This window comes from Perissodus microlepis, chromosome 14 (assembly GCF_051167445.1).
Source record: "Perissodus microlepis isolate ML-2025 ecotype Zambia chromosome 14, ASM5116744v1, whole genome shotgun sequence".
Lineage (NCBI taxonomy): Eukaryota > Metazoa > Chordata > Actinopteri > Cichliformes > Cichlidae > Perissodus > Perissodus microlepis.
Genome location: NC_140474.1, coordinates 19,789,312 through 19,807,924, shown reverse-complemented (window position 1 = coordinate 19,807,924; position 18,613 = coordinate 19,789,312). Strand labels below are relative to the sequence as shown.

At 39.9% G+C, this 18,613-nt stretch overlaps 1 protein-coding gene across 1 annotated transcript in view; it reads right to left on the bottom strand.

The window, feature by feature from the left end:
* The window catches only part of LOC146373855 (cGMP-inhibited 3',5'-cyclic phosphodiesterase 3A-like), a 62,056-nt gene that overhangs the window by 11,375 nt on the left and 32,068 nt on the right, over positions 1–18,613 (bottom strand). The window contains exons 2-12 of the mRNA XM_084950085.1: positions 12,126–12,371; positions 7,801–7,946; positions 7,612–7,727; positions 7,247–7,493; positions 6,930–7,006; positions 6,052–6,248; positions 3,937–4,074; positions 3,577–3,688; positions 2,501–2,608; positions 1,692–1,891; positions 539–742 (exon numbers count right to left, since the gene is read on the bottom strand). Of these exons, the coding sequence (XP_084806211.1) occupies positions 539–742; positions 1,692–1,891; positions 2,501–2,608; positions 3,577–3,688; positions 3,937–4,074; positions 6,052–6,248; positions 6,930–7,006; positions 7,247–7,493; positions 7,612–7,727; positions 7,801–7,946; positions 12,126–12,371 (1,791 nt within the window). The remainder of the gene's footprint in view (positions 1–538; positions 743–1,691; positions 1,892–2,500; positions 2,609–3,576; positions 3,689–3,936; positions 4,075–6,051; positions 6,249–6,929; positions 7,007–7,246; positions 7,494–7,611; positions 7,728–7,800; positions 7,947–12,125; positions 12,372–18,613) is intronic.

Genomic DNA, 18,613 nt, shown 5'->3' with positions numbered 1-18,613 from the left:
TTTATTATCTCTTTCAAGGAGGTTATGATTTTGGTAGCGTTTGCACGTGTGTATCACTCTTTCTGTCCGTATACATGATAGCTCAAAATTTTTGAATGATTTCTAATAAAACTTTGTAGGCGTGTAGATTATTGTGATGTTAACAATCCATTAGAATTTGGCTTATAAAGGTCTTCAAGGTAAAATTTAATAAGTTGTTGGTGGAAAACTGACAAAAAGTGTATTGTCAATATATAGAAAGTACCATTTAAGGATTTACAATGTGTCACGTTTGACCTCTGAGCTCTTCTTCAAGGTCAGATAAGGTCAAAGTTTCATAAAATGTCTCATTAAAAGGTTTATCATTAAAACTGTGCTTTAAATTCTGCGTCTTGTTTGTATTGGCAACATTTAGAAAATTGAACTGTTAAATGAGGATTCTAAATATCACATCATAGTTTGCATTCAAATATCAAGTCGAGTCAGCAACAGTATTGTAATTACAGACGAATGATGGATGGTCATGTTTTATACTGTTTATGTAGCTTATTTGATTTACCTTGGCATTAAACTCTGCGAGGAAGTCAAAGTGCTTTTTGAGGTCAGTGGCCAGGATAGCTTCAATGACTAGGAAGCGGAAGCGCTTGAACTCGACGTGTTCAAGGTTAACCAGGAAGTTATACTCAGATCGAGACATAAAGAGGTTCCAAGCTGCAGCTGCGTGATGGTTTTCCAAGACTGACCTGTCGTTGTAAAGAAGAGCCTAAAATGGAGAAACTTAAATTAATATTTCATATCTGTCAGTGAATGAATCCTCCCAGTTTAGTAATGAGTCGCTTACTAAACCATGTTTAATATTACATGTTAGGTTTTAAGGTATGATTTGGTAAGTCTAAAAATAAAAATAAGTCATACATGAATCAAAACTTTGACAAGAATCCGTTTTTGTGTTGGTGCTAATTCTGGCTTTCTTTTTTACCATAATGTTGCCTAAAACCTGCAGTATCTGCATTACCTCAGTCTCAACTGTAAACTGCTTAGACTAACGACTTAATCTGCTTTTGGTTGTATGTTGATGTTTGTATTTGGTTCATTTAAAGCTCTTTAACAACAGTACTCATGTCTGAGCATTATGTATGTTTATATTCACACCATTTACGCTCTTGTAACAACATTTGTAACAACATTTGATAACAGGATAAGCGGCTTCATTCATATTAATTATATGCAAAACAAGCAGATTTTAGCTCAAAGCGCAGTTAATGTGACGGCTTACATTACTCCTTATCTCATCATAATTACATCTGAACTGTTATAAAGGTTTACGCTGCTCATAATAAACAAATACTGGTAATATGCTGCATTTCATAAACATAAACTTAATGAACAGACGTCTTACTGACATTCAGTTTTGTGAGCTTATCTACCTTAAAACATTAATTACTACCACATAACTAATAATTCAGTCAGTTAGTATTCTAAGATCAGTATAGTTGCTGAAGGCACTTGGTTAATGAATATCCACACAACAACTTGATGTGGACAACGCTCAGGGCGACCTTATTGATGACCTTTCACTACTCCATTCCCAATTTTAGCTTCCCAGTAAATGAACTTTCCCATCCGTCAGTCTTATCCATCACTATCGAGCCCTCACTACGGCTCCTCCCTCAAGCCTTCCAGGTCACTAACATTTTCCTGTATTCATTTACCTGTGGTGCACTGGTAGCTACTAGAAAGGCATTGGTTCTTCCAGGGTGGTCATAGTCATGCATGGCAGCAGCTACATAAAGGGCCATGAGCTCCAGGGCAGGGATAAGACCAGCCAGGCAGCCATAGCCTTCCTGCAGCACAGGGTTCATTTTGGACACCAGGAATCCTGTGGCACCAGGTGTAATGCCGTTCTGTGAGTCTACATCCAAAGAGACAACACAGGCAAACTATCAGTGACTCTGACCTCTGATTGCTCCTCTGAAATGTTGCCTGCAAGTCTACTTCATTCTGCAGGACATGCCAGCATTATCACTAACTTTTAGTATCTTGCCATTGACCAAACAGGAGAAAAAAATAATAAAAAAACTACTTTCAATAAAAATAAATATGGGAATATCTGGGTAATTTTGCTATCACACTGCACTTGTGATGCCGTCCAAAACGTGTAAACAAGCATGAATAAAAATTGAGGATGACACCTAGTTAAGTTGTGAGCATTAGCTCTGGTTCAGGACCCATGAGAACGACTAAATGTATGTCTTAATTATTCAGCTTGGTCCCTCGTGACAGAAGTTATTAATGCATAAATAACAAAATTGTCAGCTTAATTTTCAATCTATGCACTTTGATCCTCTGACTGAATATCTGTCCTGTACAGTCTAGGTACGGTTATGAGTGTCTTAAGCTTTAAGATTTACACCAACGTGGAAACAGGCTTGCTAGAGTCTGGCAGACTGGAATTAAAATTATGAATTTTGTTTTGCATGAAATATCAGGAAGATTAATGTATGCGTAGGAGACAGCGCACCAGTGTGTACTCCGTTCTCAGTCAGCAGGGTGGGCAGTCCTGGCACAGGCTGAGTGGTGAGGTACCAGACAGCATGCAGCACGTCTGTGGCATGGATCCGGTTGTGATCTGAGGAGAGTAAAATGAAGTGCTGATTCACAACAGTGTGGGTGGTAAGAGCGTAGTGGAAAAGTCCCAGCTTGACTAGTTTTAAATACTCTCAATCACGGTAGTCACCTCATTGGGCCTCAATGCAAGCAGTGTCCTTTTAAAATATATTGGCGATATAATATGTAAAGTTGGTATACATATAAGTATACTGTATACTATGGATTACTACTGCATCAGTGCATGGCTGATGAAGCGACTTCTCTTGTTTTCACAGAAAAATAATGTTACAATCCATGGACGACATGGAGATGTAACATAAAAATCCATATAAAATAAACATTTATTAATTGATTGATTTGATTAATTAAGTTTCACTGGAAGGTCTTTTAATAAGAACACACCTTGTAAACATTTTGGGTCACAGTCTTTCGCATAATGAATGAAGTGCTATGAGTAAATCTGCCAATTCAAACAATGGCTTAAAATCTGGGTTACAAATAGACAACTAGACTGATATAGTTTGATTAACGTCACATATGTATGAGATGGATATTTATGCCTCTAAGTAGGCTTTATCCATAGTATTCCCAAACATGTAAAAATATTCCCTCTAGATGTACCCTGTGGAGGCTTTGAGAGAAAGGCTAAAATCTATTTGTATTTGATTAGGAGCTATTTTACAATATATTACAATCAGGTGGCTGGAAACTGATCCTCCGTCATGCAGATGCATGAGATTTGCTCAAGATGGACTAAATCATCCCTGAAATTTGAAAAGCTGTGGATCCTTCAAATAATCTAATCTGTCACGCTATAAATTCAAGCTTGTGTCATCACATTTTCAGTATATATTTGCACAGTAAACAGCAGGCAGGAAAAATAGACACGCTATTAAAAGTTTATTTCATGAGCAACACATCCACCTTGTGGCAGCAAAAGGTAATGATGGATTTTTTTTTTCTTAAATATGTGATCCTTCTACTTACAAGGGATGTCCCTGTATCCATTTTCCAAAGCATGGAAGTAGTTCATGAACTCTCGCACAGGAATCCTGAAGGTCTCAAACAGACCTGTGTCCTCAAACAGCCTATAAGAAACCTGGGAGATGCCACCACGAGGAAAACACACACTACAGTGAATCACCTGGATATCAAATCATGCATATTAGAAATCAATTCATTTTTCCACCACCTGCATTAACAAGCTAACATCTTTATCCAGTTAAGCTGCTAATTACATAAGCCTACTGTAAATGTAATCTCAACAATATGAGTTCCTGTTTATTGAATTAATGATCATTTGTTTTCATTAAAGTTGCAACATTTCCTCACTAACGAAGTATTTACCTGGCTGAGGATGCAGCCCGTCTTGCCGTGAGTCTTCTCCACAAGACTAAAAATGGGAAAGTTCCAGTTGTTAAGCTGACTCATTAGAGGCTCCAGCCCTGGCATTAACAGAGTCTCTGGGGCCAGGTTTGGCTTGTCCTGTCAGGCAAAGGTAAGTGAACAAAGAGAAGTTCAGGGTGGTGCAAAGAAATATTTGGACTTCAGGTAAAATAACCTATAGGACTTAAAAATTTCAGTCATCACAGTGACACAACAGTAGGAACATTGGTTTACTTAATGCACTCTGTAAACATACACTAATCGGGCATAACATTATGACCACTGACAGGTGAAGAGAATAACACTGATTATCTCTTCGTCGCGGCACCTCCTAGTGGGTGGGATATATTAGGGGCCATGTGAGCCTTTTATATTAGAAGCAGGAAAAATGGGAAAGCATAAGGATTAGTGCAAGTTGGACAAAGGCGAACTTGTGTTGGCTACAAGACCGGGTCAGGGCATCTCCAAAACTGCAGCTCTTGATGTCATGATCCTTGGTTCGTCAACCCAGACTTTTGTTTTTTTCTCATTGTTTTTCGTTATCTTTGTATTATAGTTCTCACTGTTCTATAGGGTTTTTGGTTCGTTCTGGTTAAGATGAGTTTTGGTTTGGAGCTTCATAGTCTTCTATTTATTCATTTTTTCCTAGCGCCTCTGAGTTTCATTATGTCTATTTGTGGTTCATAGTTTCTTGTTTGATTATGTTAGTTTCCCTTTGTTTCCAGTCTGTGTTCCTTATTAGGTAAGGCAGTGTTTAGTTATCATGTTTTGTTCCCTTTCTTCATCCCCCCAGTCAGTCATGTCTCTGTGTGTTTATTCTCATAAATGTTCACATGTCTTAGTTGTGGTCTCAGTGTTTTTACTTCCTGTTTTATTTAGTTCTTTTCAGTCTCGTGTGTATGATGTTCAGTTTTGCTTCCCCCGTCACATCAGTCAGATAAGTGTGTTTCTTCCTGCTCGTGTTTTTCCCAGTTTAGATGGTTTGTTCCTGCCTCATGTTTTGGTTAAGTTTTCAAAGCAATAAACCTGTTTTTGAGTTTTCACGTTGTGCTCTGTGAGGCCCACGTTTGGGTCCTACCTATGACACTTGTGGGGTGCTCCCAGTCTGCAGTGGTCAGTATCTATTAAAAGTGATACAAGGAAGGAACAGCTGTGAACAAGCAACAGGGTCGTCGGCGGGCAATGTTCATTGATGCATGTTGGGAGTGAAAGCTGGCCCGTGTGGTCCGATCCAACAGATGAGCTGCTGTAACTCAAAATGCTGATGTTGGTTTCGAAATACACATTTCACTGCAATTTGTTGCGTATGGGCTGCATCGCTGTAGACCAGTCAGAGTGTCCACTGCTGACTTCTGTCCACTGCTGAAAGTTCCAACAACAGGCATGTGAACATCAAAACTGGACCACAGAGCAATGGAAGAAGGTCTGATGAGTCATGTTTTCTTTGTAAATCAATGTCTGGTGCTTACTTTGGAACACTTGGCACCAGGATACTGAAATCCATGTTCCCTACTTAAGCACTGCTGCAGACCATGTACACCATTTCATGGAAACGGTATTCCCTGATGGCTCTGGCCTATTTCAGCAGGATAATGCATCATTCCACAAAACAAAAATGGTTCATTAATGGTTTGAGGAGCACAACAAGTTTGAAGTGTTGACTTGGCCTCCAAATTCCCCAGATCTCAATCCAGTCGAACATTTGTAGGATGTTGCGAGGCCCCACCTGGCAACTTACAGGACTTAAAGAATCTGTTGCTAACATCTTGTTGCCAGATACCACAGCACACCTTCGGTCAGGGCTGTTTTGCTAGCAAAAGGTGGAACAACACAATATTAGACTGGTGACCATAATGTTATGCCTCATTGGCTTATATTGTTAAATCAAAACCAGCTTTTTTAAAGTAACTTTCAAAGATAGTTGCTGCTTAATAGAGGATAGCTAGCTCATGACATCATAAGATGGTTTCACATAATTCGCAAATGATGTAGTGCTGCTCTTATTATCGATTCAATTATTCCTTCTTAATGAAATTATTTTGGGGGAAGGATATTAAGTGAGGTCTGATTGTCTACCTCTGAAGAGAGCAGGACAGGGTGAAGAACAATGCCGTCATTCGGATACTCCCTGCAGCCTTCCCTTGCTTCAGGAGGCTTCTTGCCTCCCTCTGCTTCCTCTTCATTCTGTGCAAAGTCGCTGCTGTCACTGTGGTTGGTCTCATAGGTGCTGTCGTACGTGCTATCATAGTCTGATGACGCTACTGCGCGTTCATCTGGAAATACATGACACGATTTAGAAAGGTAGCTTTAATCACACTAGTACTTATGGCCACATTGGATTTGATACATTAAAAAGGACTAAACACATTAGAAGTGAACTCAGACGTGTTTCTTCTGTTGAGAATACATTATCACTAAAACACAAAGATGTTTCTGTTTAACTAAAAACTGGAGTTAATGCTATGTTAATGTTAACTATAAGACCTTTTTTTTATAATGACTCCATGAAAACATAATCAAAATCCAAATGTCCAAAACTTCAGCTGTCCTAGGTGAAGCGCTCTTGTTTTAGATCTTGCCTTATATAAGATTATTTTAAGGTTGAGACCAATATTTGACGATCTTAAATATGTAAGCCGATATCTTTTTGTTTCAGACACATGAAATTTATGAGTCCTTACTAAAATTTGTGTCAAAAACAAACTCTTTTATTACCATAACGAGTGGTGGATTTCTTGTTTACATTCTGCTTGAATGTCGTAAACTATGCAACTGTGTATAACTGAAGGGTGTTTCTGTTGTTTCTTCTTTACTTTTTCAATTTACATTTATTGGCTGCTATAAATACCGACACCAATAGATTGACAAACAACTGATATCTGCCGAAATATCAGTTGTGCTCTAATTTGTATCTGGAATAAACAGAAAAATATGCATTTTTTTTACTTGATTACCTGGGTGGGGTATTCTGTCTCCTTTGTCTTCAGACTCTACCCCGTTGTTTAGTCGATTGTTGTACGGCCTGCCACAGCTAACGGAGAGCAGAGAGACACAAGCATTCAGAGTATACACACCGGTCCATCCTAATTATTCTCTCTCATCTGGTAATTTAGATGTTCCTTTCCTCTCAGAGCAAACTAATGAAGTGACTAATTTCCCCCACTCACACGCAGATGACACATAAATTGTACAATCAAATTTTCTGTGGTCAGAATCGCTCTATATATTGTAAGTAAATAACTGATTTAGTACGTGATAGCGTGTAAATTACCTGCCGCAGAGTGATGGAGGCCGCCAGTGAGTGGTGGTGGTGGAGCTCGGAGCGCTCTGGCTGTGAGTTAAGGTTCTGTGGTGGCTTCTGGGGGCCACAGAGCCAGGTACTCGCTCTGTTAGTGGCCCAGCCGGCTCAGGAAGCTGCACTGAACATATTTTTATCGTAGGGCTGGAGGCAGGAGTGCCCTGGACAGGAGGAGATGAGCAAGGAGAGCCCAGAGGTGATATGTTGGAGGGAGGGAAACCTGAAAAAGATTGCATTGTAAATCAATACTCGTTTTTTTTTGTTTGTTTGTTTTGTTTTTACCCAAAATAACTGAAATGTTCTACACTCTACAGTAAAATAGATTCACAGACACACACCTGGTCTTCCCAGTGGTTTGCTGTACAGGTGGTTGGATGTGACAGAGGCAGCACAGGAGGCAGACATGGAGCGACTCTTTGAGATGGTCATCATCACTGAGTTGTTCCAAAAATCACTGGTTTATTGGAGGAGAAAAGTCAGATAAAGAAATTACAGTAATGTTAAACCTTCTGAGTAAGACGCGTTACCTTTCTGTAGTGTGTTTGTTGCTGGCTGAGCGGTCTCTGCGTACAGGGCCTGGCTCGATGGTAGGCAGCCCTGTAGCTGATGTGGTTGTGGTCCAAGTTGATGAAATTCTCCTAAGCAATCCTGGGGGAAGACTCCGCCTGAGACGCTGAAATACAGATGAACATGTAGATGTTACCTAATGGTAAGTAGCTAAGGCATCGTTATGAAATTCTAAAAAGTAAAGGGATTTTTTTAATATAATGCAGCTTAAAAATGATGAAGAGAATGCTTCTTCGTCACAGTGGTCAAAATCAGTCAAACTTCAGAGATATCACTGCGTTCAGTTAGGAAGCATAAACCACTGTGAATCAATTTCACCCACTTTGGTGCAAATGAAAGTGACAACGGTGCACCGGAGAGGCAACCCCAAAAAGGGGAACGGCTTTGTAGGTGGAGGCCACAGATACAGATGAAAGCAGGGTCACACTGAGCACACTTGACAGTTGTGAAAGAGAGTAGAAGGGAGACATGCACCACGTCCCCATGGTGTTAATCAACCCAGTGTTAGACATTTCTCTGTAAATCCATGAGCTGAACTCAGTTAATGAGCTCATATTTTTCTGAAGGGAGCACACAAACACATTTACAGCAGAATATAGAGGGCAGCAGAGGATCACATTTGATGTTCTTCTAAAATAAACTTGCATCCACTCAAGCAGATAACCTCACATACACACATGCTCACTCTGCTCTGTGGCACTTAATCTATTCAAAGATCTCAAGCAGAGTGTGAACGAATGACTGAGGAGGCGAGTAAAAGAGAAAAGGGTGGGCTGAGAGAGAATGGCTGTTGGTGCTTTTTCTATTGTAAATTATTATTAATATTATGGGGTATTCCACTTTAAAGGGCATATCTGAAACATCTTCATGCAACAATAATGTAGCTTGAAAAAGTGACAAAAAAACCTTGAAAATTGGTTTCACTGCATAAAAAATAAGTTATGAGCCAATCTTATAAAATCACAGCAAACTTTGAAAATGTAACCATTTTCAAAGTTTGCTAGGAGTAATATAAAGAGAAAATTTGTTTAACACAAGCTAGTTCAGAAGCTGGAAGCTGCTAAATATTAGAAAAATATCCTGAACAGTAGCAGCTTGATAACATAAACAGCCAAATGATACACTTTCAATAGGAACTACAAGCAAAACCTACAAATTGTACCCATACTTTTAAGAAAAAAACAGGGTTTTGCTGTGTCGTTGAGCAAGGTCAAAGCTTAGTTGTAGCTCAGTCACCAATAGTACTGATTACCTTTATGTAACTGCTATTTCTGTCCTTAGTTCAGAGCCATGCAACAGGCCAGTGCAAGTGAGTTGAATCACCTACATTACCCACTGCCACATGCAGTCTCACAAATCCCCAGTGAGCCAAAATGAGGCAGCATCTCATTGAGTCCCACTACATGGCTCAGGCATTTGAGTGCACTCAGGCATTGTTAAAGCTGCTAGTCACTTTCCTGGTAGGCTGTCCTGCATTGCATCACACACTTTATTTAGTTTCCTTGCTCACGTTAAGTGCCTTCATACATTTTGAAGCACTGGCCTTGTAAAACATTAAAAAGCCCCCTGGAAGAATTTGCGTCATTGTTAGTTATCTTAGAGGCCCCGACCAGGCTAGCAGTGAGGGAGGAAATGGAAAAGATCGCTGATATGTGCCAAAAGAGACATACCTGGTAAATACCTGTATGTATGTGTGTGTGTGTGTGTGTGTGTGTGTGTGTGTGTGTGTGTGTGTGTGTGTGTGTGTGTACAACAATACAACTAAAAAACATAGCTTAAATATAATTAAATATTTTTGTGTTTTTATGAGCACATTATTAATACTTTTTACTTTACTCACTCAATATAATAGAGGGAAGTATAATAAGTCTGGAATAACTATAGTAATGCCAGTTTCCATTTTTTGTATGTCCCTCTATTCATTGGTTATTCATGGGCAATCATGAACCTTTAAGGTTAGGGTGATCTGCTGATCATCACTGCTTAGGTACAATCAATAGCATCACTAGTATATAGCAATGAAAACCTTTTACGTCTTCATCTTTCTGCATAAACTTTGAGTGGGGTTCTTAACCCTGAAATTAAAACAAACAAAGAATACATAAAGGATGAATCTGTCTACGAATCTGAACAGTAAAGCCAATGCAAAGTGCCTTGAACCTACATTATTTCTAACAGACAGCAGATGAGTCCTCTTGTTGTAAAAAGATTTATATGAAAAAAATACTCTCTTTCTAACTTGAGCTATTCCTTATGCCCTTACTACTCATTTTCTGGATAAGTTTATGATATCAGTCACATGTTTCAGTGTTAGTTTTGTGAATTATATTCACTATATAGATAATAAAGACATTGATCTTTTTTTAGATGGGGGGGAGGCTGTCTTGTGATTGATATAATGCTGGGCATGTATCTTTCCTTGTTAGATACTCCTTTACTTGTTTAGTATGGCGTTATTTTTGTGCCACTATTCTGAGCACACGTAAAAAAAATTTGAGCGCACGTAAAAAAAAATTGCAGGTGCATGTGTTGCATTTTGAGGAGAAATTTATTTTGAGCGAAGAAAAACTAAATTTGAGTGAACAAAATTAATTGCTGCGTGCAAAAAATGTATTTTAGTGTTTGCTATTATCCATACACACAACACAATAGCAGCCCCTCTCGCTCAGTTTTTGCATTTGCGCTTGCTCGCAATGTGTTGCTTGCACTCTCAACATTTCTGCCCGTGCCCGCTCAACTCTTTCTCTACACCGTTATATTTGTGCCACAAAAACAGCCAATCACAGACTTGGATGCAAAAAAAAAAAAATCTGATTGGCTGTTTTGGTCTCCAATCAGCTCGAAATGACAAAATGTAATATCCCAGAATCCATTTCGTCCAAAACTCAAATGAGGCAGTGGCAGAGGAACGCAGAGTGGCGGAATTTGAAATATTACTCTTTCTGGGTTACAAAAGAAACGTTTAAGATATTTTCATGCGAGAATGGTGCTGTGTAAACTTCAAATATCTGCTCGATTAACAAGACATCACATATTTGCAAAAGTGCTCTAACTTTAAGAGATGATAATAGCAAACACTAAAATAAATTTTTTGCACGCAGCAATTAATTTTGTTCACTCAAATTTAGCTTTTCTTCGCTCAAACTAAATTTCTCCTCAAAATGCAACACATGCACCTGCAAAATGTTTTTACGTGCGCTCCATTTTTTTTTTAACGTGCGCTCAGAATAGTGGCACAAAAATAACGCCATAGTTTAGCACTTGGTTGTACTAAAACACACACCCTAAGCTGGAGGCTGTTAATTTTTTCTGTCATTACTTTTGTTTTAGTCCTGTTCTAGCCAAAACTACGATCACAACAAAGATAAAAAAAGGGAAAAAAAGAAAAAAAAAAAAACACACTTTTTCCTATGCATGCTACTTAGCTAGCATTAGCTAACTGAGGTTTCTCGTGTGAGATTATTCACACATTGAGCTGACTACTGGTTCAGCACTGGTTCCTATGGAAAAATGTGTTTCCCAAAGTTTTCTGGCTGTTGCTTGGTAAAACTGGTTGCAATAAGGTGCTGCACCACAAACTGCTCCCTGATTGGTTTTGTTGCTAGCAGGTTGCCATGGTTGCCTGTCATTATTCATGTTTGTCTACAAAAACCTGCAAATTACTAACCAAGTGGTATGCAAAACTTGAAAATATGTGACGCAAATTAGAAATGAACAAGCTTTGCCTTCAAAGTAAACAATTATAGCTCAGCTCTGCAGCCTGTTTCAAAAACATGTCTCCATTTCTAGCTTGCACGTTTCACAGCTTGGAGAACAGTGTTTGTAGACAAATCTGTAAAAAATATAAATATGCGACTAAAGTAAAAAAGGAAGTTTTTACCAACCTTTGGGGAATACATATTTTTATATTTTATCCAAGCATTGTCACAACCAGTTAAAATAAAAAGCAGAAAAACAAGACGGCAACAGGACAAACACAAGTGTTCAAAACAGTAGCCTAAAAACTGTGTGAGCCACTGAGCCTACTTTTAACATTTATGGTTTAGAACTGTGTCTACAATTTGCACTGGCACTGATTTTTCTATTCACGTTTATCTGCTTTGCCTAGCACACTAAACAGTTAAACATCTGTATCTACAATAACTGTAAATCTTACACTGAATAGTAGTGATTCTTCTTCTCCTTTTGGAAGACCAGACAAAACTTTGTTTTTAGCTGTAAGTAAACTTCCACAAAACAACCAGAACTGAACAAACTCAACTTTTCTAGAAAGACAAGCAATAACCTTTGGAATAGCGAGTCTCTCTGTTTTTTCTGGCCCATCTTCAGAGTCCGAGCAGGTGTGGGTGTCTGCAGGGATGCGAGGTCGGTGGAGTGGCTGGAGGTTGATCTGGGTGCTGAGGAGATTGCTGACAGCCTTCAGAGAGCTGCAGGTGTTAGGGGGCAACGATGGGTCTGCCAGCAGGTCTGAGATCAAACCATGAGCCTCACCCATCACTGCGATGTCCACCACCACACTGGTGCCCGATGACTAGAAGACAAAATGAGAGAAAAGGTGAATAATTAATAATCCATTGTTCATTTTTTCTTGTGTAATACAGTCATGTTGTGGATTTAAAAAGTCTTTACACACTGATGCATACAAAAGTTTTTTATCTAAAAGAGAATGGAAAAATGTTTGTCTGTATACTGTGGTTGCACAGCAGCGCAACCACTGTCTGTGTGTATATGTGTGTGTGTTTTGAGCATAAAGCATAAATAAAATAAAGCAAATAAATAAGATGAAACAATTGCCTTTAGCCTACGATTGTACTATATGGTTACAGCAGGTTAATAAGTAATGAGAGTGGTCAAAATCCTGAAAACTGACTAACAAGCCCCACTCCTCCTACCCCTCCACCTTTTGTTCTATATTTAGCTATTATTGATTCAACATACTGATTGATAAACCCCAAAGGCTCATCTGTGTCAGAGGTAGGCCACGTGTTGTTTCAGTCATGGATTCCACCATTAATGTCAACATCGGTTAATCAGCTTCTCTTTAGTTTATACCAGTTTCATCACACAACCAAACATGTTACCCCACGCACACACACACGCACACACACACACACACACACACACACAAGGCAGTTTCTACATGTACATATTCTCTGCATGCAAAATGCAGTGTCTGCAATAAAGTGAGCCTTGAGAAAGATAAAGACAGTCTGTGCCTGAGAAAAAAGAACTGACATTTGAGAGAATTCACCAATCTTGCTGTGCTTAATTAAGTGAAAAGTTAAAATAAATAGCTTTTTTGATTAATGCCATAATTAAACGATGCAAGGCAACAATTAAAGATCAAAAGATTAAGAAGACTAGTTCCCAAAGAAGATGCTTATTTTTTGTCAGTGAATGGCTTAAGGAAATAGACTGTATAGTGTAAAAGATGTAGAAGTGATCGAGTATTGTGTCTCTTCACTGAAGCTTACATGATCTGTGCCATAAAATAATGCTTTTAAACCTGTGAAGGATCAGTACCTTTTCTGTTTAGCTACTGGTCTTTTTTTTTTTTTTTTTTTTTTTGGAAATGTCTCCTTTCGATAAAAAAGCAAAAGATAAAAATCTTAAAGACAATAATTGGGCTGAAAAGTAAAACTTTGATGCTTGCAGTGATCAGTTCCCCAAACTAAGATTTGATATTAAATATTATTATTTAATGTCTCTGTCTAAATAAAATGCTATTCTATTGTGATTTCAAAAAGATCACTTCAATTCAATTTTATTTATATAGTGCCAGAAATCAGATAGAAACTCAAAGTAAGAGCCAAGTGGATGATAGTCCCTAGAGAGGTGGCGTCTGATACCTGACCTGACATATAGACAGGCACACACAGATACAAACATCCATTCCCACTCTCATGCTCTCATATGCAAATACTCAGCACTCACCCAACGTGGAGACAGACATAAATAGACACTGTACACACGATCACACTCCCCAAGCGCACTCTATACCCCAGGTCTAGGTACTCTTGCCCCCAGAGGGGGAAACTGCACCCAGACCCAAGTAGTGTTACCCTCTTCCCTGGGGTGGAGAGACGCAGACCGCCCGGACTCCGCAGCAGCAGGGAGGCCCCACATTCCAGACCCCAATCGGATAGCCAACTCCTCCTCCTAGCCCCCCACCCCAACAGGCAACAGAGAACGGGGGTGTATGAAGACTCCAAACCTCCCTCCGCCCGCTCATATGTAGTGTTGATGCATGTGTGTTCTAAGGTGCATTTAAAACCCAGGAGGGCATGGAGCTAACTGCCAGAGAGCAGCAGGTAAGCGCATAGCCCCTCCCGATAGCCCTCAATGTATACGTAGACAATGTCAATGTAGACGGTCTTCTGGATGCCGTGTAGCGTGCCCACCCCCAAGGTCCTATATGTATGTTTTATGAGAGTGTGAGTAATGTGAATGTCTAAGTTGTGGGATAAAATTGAGGAACAGGCAGCCAGAAGGGGACAGAGGGGGGGGGATGCCTCCCCTGCACCCTGGTGGCACACCTTCACCCCAAGGCCCTGCATGTGTGGGTGATTGTGGTGGAGCAGGAAGAGCTCCCCCGCTGACCCCAGTAGGCACCCCCACACTCTGGAACCCACCAGGGCAAGGGGGCCCAGGCCCATCCAGACCGGGGCCCAGGTCAGCAGCGCCGCCCGGCCCCACAGAGCCCGGGGCAGCCCAGCCGACCCCACCACCCCACCACAGAGAAAACTGCACCCACCCCATCATCCACTCATCTCCCAGACTACACAAGACAATAGACACCCAGGCTGAGTTCTTCCTCCACCTCACTTATATTTCTCCCCCACCTGCAGAGTGAGTTCCTGGAGAGAGGAGACCTCCTGCAAAGATCTAACAGCCTCTCCCACCAGTTGAAGAGCCCCTCAGGTGGCTTGATGCACCGGCGGCAACCCGCGCCAGGACTGATCCCCCATATGCCCACCTGCCCACAACCCCGGCGACACACCAACCAGGATCCAAGCTCCCAAGGCCCAGCCAGGGTCCCGGCCCGGATACGGCGCACCCCCAAACTCTTTCTGTGTCTATGGTTGATTAATAAGCTGGAGTGGAAGATTGCTGCTGCTACTCCTCCTCCTTGGCCTGTACTTCGAGGATTCTGACATTGGTATAACTCAGGAGTGTTGATTCATTTAACTACTACTAATAATAATGGATTGCATTTATATAGCGCTTTTCTAGGCACCCAAAGTGCTTTACAATTCCACTATTCATTCACTCTCACATTCACACACTGGTGGAGGCAAACTACATTTGTAGCCACAGCTGCCCTGGGGCAGACTGACAGAAGCGAGGCTGCCATATCGCGCCATCGGCCCCTCTGGCCATCACCAGTAGGCGGTAGGTGAAGTGTCTTGCCCAAGGACACAACGACTGAGACTGTCCGAGCCGGGGCTCGAACTGGCAACCTTCCGGTTACAAGACGAACTGCCAACTCTTGAGCCACGATCGCCCAACTAACGTAATCATCCTGTTGTAACCAGGCCTCTGTAAGGCAGAATAAATCAATATGTGGATCAATTATTAAATCATTTACTAAAAGGCAATTAGAACAGAGAGACATAGACCTAGTAGTGTTTCATAATTCACAAATAACTGTTTTATATTTTGGTCCGGTTGAGGATGTATATTGCTCTTTTTTTTTGTCATTTTTTAAATACTTAAGTTATTTTTGCAGATTTTTAGTTTGGGTTTTGGTGGCATGGGAACAGAGGGTCTCTATATAGGATTTAAAACAGAAAAACTTTTCCAGCTTTTAATACTTGAAATTGTCAAATACTAATATGTAACAAAGTGTTGCATATTTTTTACTTTTGATTCAAAGCACTCTCTCATATTTTGTCCCTAAACCACCAGCCTGTGTGTTGTAGTACTGAGTTTTGATATCCAGAGCACTTTTAGAAATTGATCTAAGACCTGAAAGTTCAGGTCAAGTGTGGAAGACTACATTTTCTTTTATTTCTTACACTTATGCTATATTTTAATACCAAGGACCCAACTTTTGTTGTTGATTAAATTACATGAGTAGGATAATGAGTTATAGAACAAAATCTGTTGCTATTCATTTCAGTCCTGGTACTTTTTGTATTATATATAAAACAAATAACAATGACCTACCATCATACTGTCATCTGTGGATGTCTGTAGATGTTAGCCAGTTAAACCTCTACAAGGTTTTGTCAGAATTCATTCCAAACTTTTTAAGCTATTGTGTTTGCCACAAGTGTATAAAATAGAACCTGGTAATGCAGTCTGGGAATGGGCTATTTCAAAAAAACTCACTGAATTTAACTGTGGTCCTTAATAGGATGCCAGTGCTGCAATTTGTTAAGTTTCATGCCTCCTAGCTATCAACTGTAAGTGGTGTTATTGCAAGGGTTTGGGAACCACGGCAATTTAAAAGTAGCAGACCACACAAAGTAACAGAGCAGGGTTAGCAAGTCCTGAGACTCAGAGAGAGTAAAAGTCACTAGTGCTTTGCTAACTCAGTAATAGACTAGCAGAGTAGTATTAATAGAGTTCCAAACTTTATCTGACATTAACATCAGCACAAAAAGTGTGTGCCAGGAGCCTGGCACAGGTTTCCAGGCCAATAACGTCTGTAGGTGCAATAAATATACATTACTGTGCAAAAGTTTTAGGCAGGTGAGGAAATGCTGTAAACAAAGAATGCATAAAAATGGAAGTGTTAATCAAGTCAATCAACAAAATGCAGTGAATGAACAAAAGAGAAATCTAAATCAAATCAATATTTGGTGTGACCACCCTTTGACTTCAAAACAGCATCCATTCTTCTAGGGACACTTGCACACAGTTTTTGAAGGAACTCGGCTGGTAAGTTGTTCCAAACATCTTGGAGAACTAACCACAGATCTTCTGTGGATGTAGGCTTCCTCATATCCTTCTGCCTCTTCATGTAATCCCAGACACACTTGATGATGTTGAGATCAGGGCTCTGTGGGGGTCATACCATCACTTCCAGTACTTCTTGTTCTTCTTTATGCTGAAGATAGTCTTAATGACTTTGGCTTTATGTTTGGGGTGGTTGTCCTGCTGCAGAATACATTTGGGGCCAGTAACAATCATTTATATTTCTGTAAGCATTCTTTGTTTACAGAATTTTTCCCACAGCTGCCTAAAACTTTTGCACAGTATAATAATAATAATAATAATAATAATAATAATAATAATAATAATATAGTGTATTTACTAGAAATAGGAGAATACTGAAAATAAAACAATGACTCATGGTTATTAAAAACTAGATCATTACTAATGTAGACAAATCAAAGAACAATATTTTCCACTATACCCCACCCCCTCTCCTTCTGTATCTTTCTTTCCTTACTGTGGCAGCACATGAAGCTAATTTAGCTCACATGATCACTCCATCCATAAGCCTTCCCATCTGCCTGCCCCCTGAGGCTGCTAGGCTTGACAACTGGCAGCAACCTCTGCTTTTGCCACTTTGCTTGTATCCCTGCCGAACTTTTTCACTTTGGTCGGACTTTAAAGTGTTATTTTTATATCTCGGGCTCGTGAGTGACCCGCTTGTGGATTTTTATTAATTCAATTCCTTTTTGGTCCAGAGAAAAAAAAGATCAAGATGAGACAGCAACAGGAGAGGCACCCCTCCATATTCCAACTAAGTGACAGCTGATTCTCAAAATTTGCTTCTTTAAACAAAATCTATTAGCTCTTCAAACACATGAGGACTCAGAGTTGTGATGAGTAAATGCAACAAGGACGTAGGTGATAGTTTACTGGAAGAGCATGTGTCTGTACATGCGTGTGCGCAGTAGTGTGCATGTGTTACCTCAACCTGAACAAAACCCATTAGACCACTCCAGAGCTTTATGACATCCTGCTGTTGTGACATTCACCTCTTACCTGGCAGTAATAGAGTTGTTGAGCTAATGTCACAGAGGGAGTGACATAGTAGAACCAGCAATTTGTGTGCACCTGTAGATACCCACCCAGACACGGAGACATGATGTGGCTGTTTTATGGCAATGTTATTCTCTGATATTTAACTTCCTAGATTAATTTATTGTCTTGCAATGAATTTAGATTAGAAAATCTAATTTTATGTCTGTGCATTTGCTAGAACATTCAGTACATCATGCAAAAGAATTTGAGCTGATGGATGCTACAGAGATCTGTTTTGAAACATGTTGGTGTAAAGGTGAGGAAGTTTATGGATTTCTCCCAGTATGAAGGGCCACAGGCTACAACTGGGGGAGCAATGGTCAATGAGTAACTCAACAGTGGACACATGAAGATGTGCATAAAGACACACACACACAAACACAGAGGTATGCATGTACAAGAACCTGCCTTGGGATCAGACTGAGACAGCATGTAGTGCACATAGAAACATGGGTCATAAAACCTTCTCAAACTGAGTTCACTGTAACAGAATACAAATCGACTGGACTCTGGTGATGTACACAGCGAAATAAAAAGAGATCTGTGTATGCCAGGCTCCTATGAAACCACAGAGATCCTCATTTGGTTTACTTGTCAAACTGCATCATCAGTGTTTAAAGGTTAAACCACTCTCCATTGCATTTGAACTGACACACATAGAATGTGGTCAAAAAGGAAAAACACCACAGTGCTCAAAAAATTCCAAAGAAAACATTTTTACCTTTTATTTTTGGTGTGATTTTAAGTCCTGACCTCAAAAGGTTCATAGTTTATGTATATACTGTAAATATA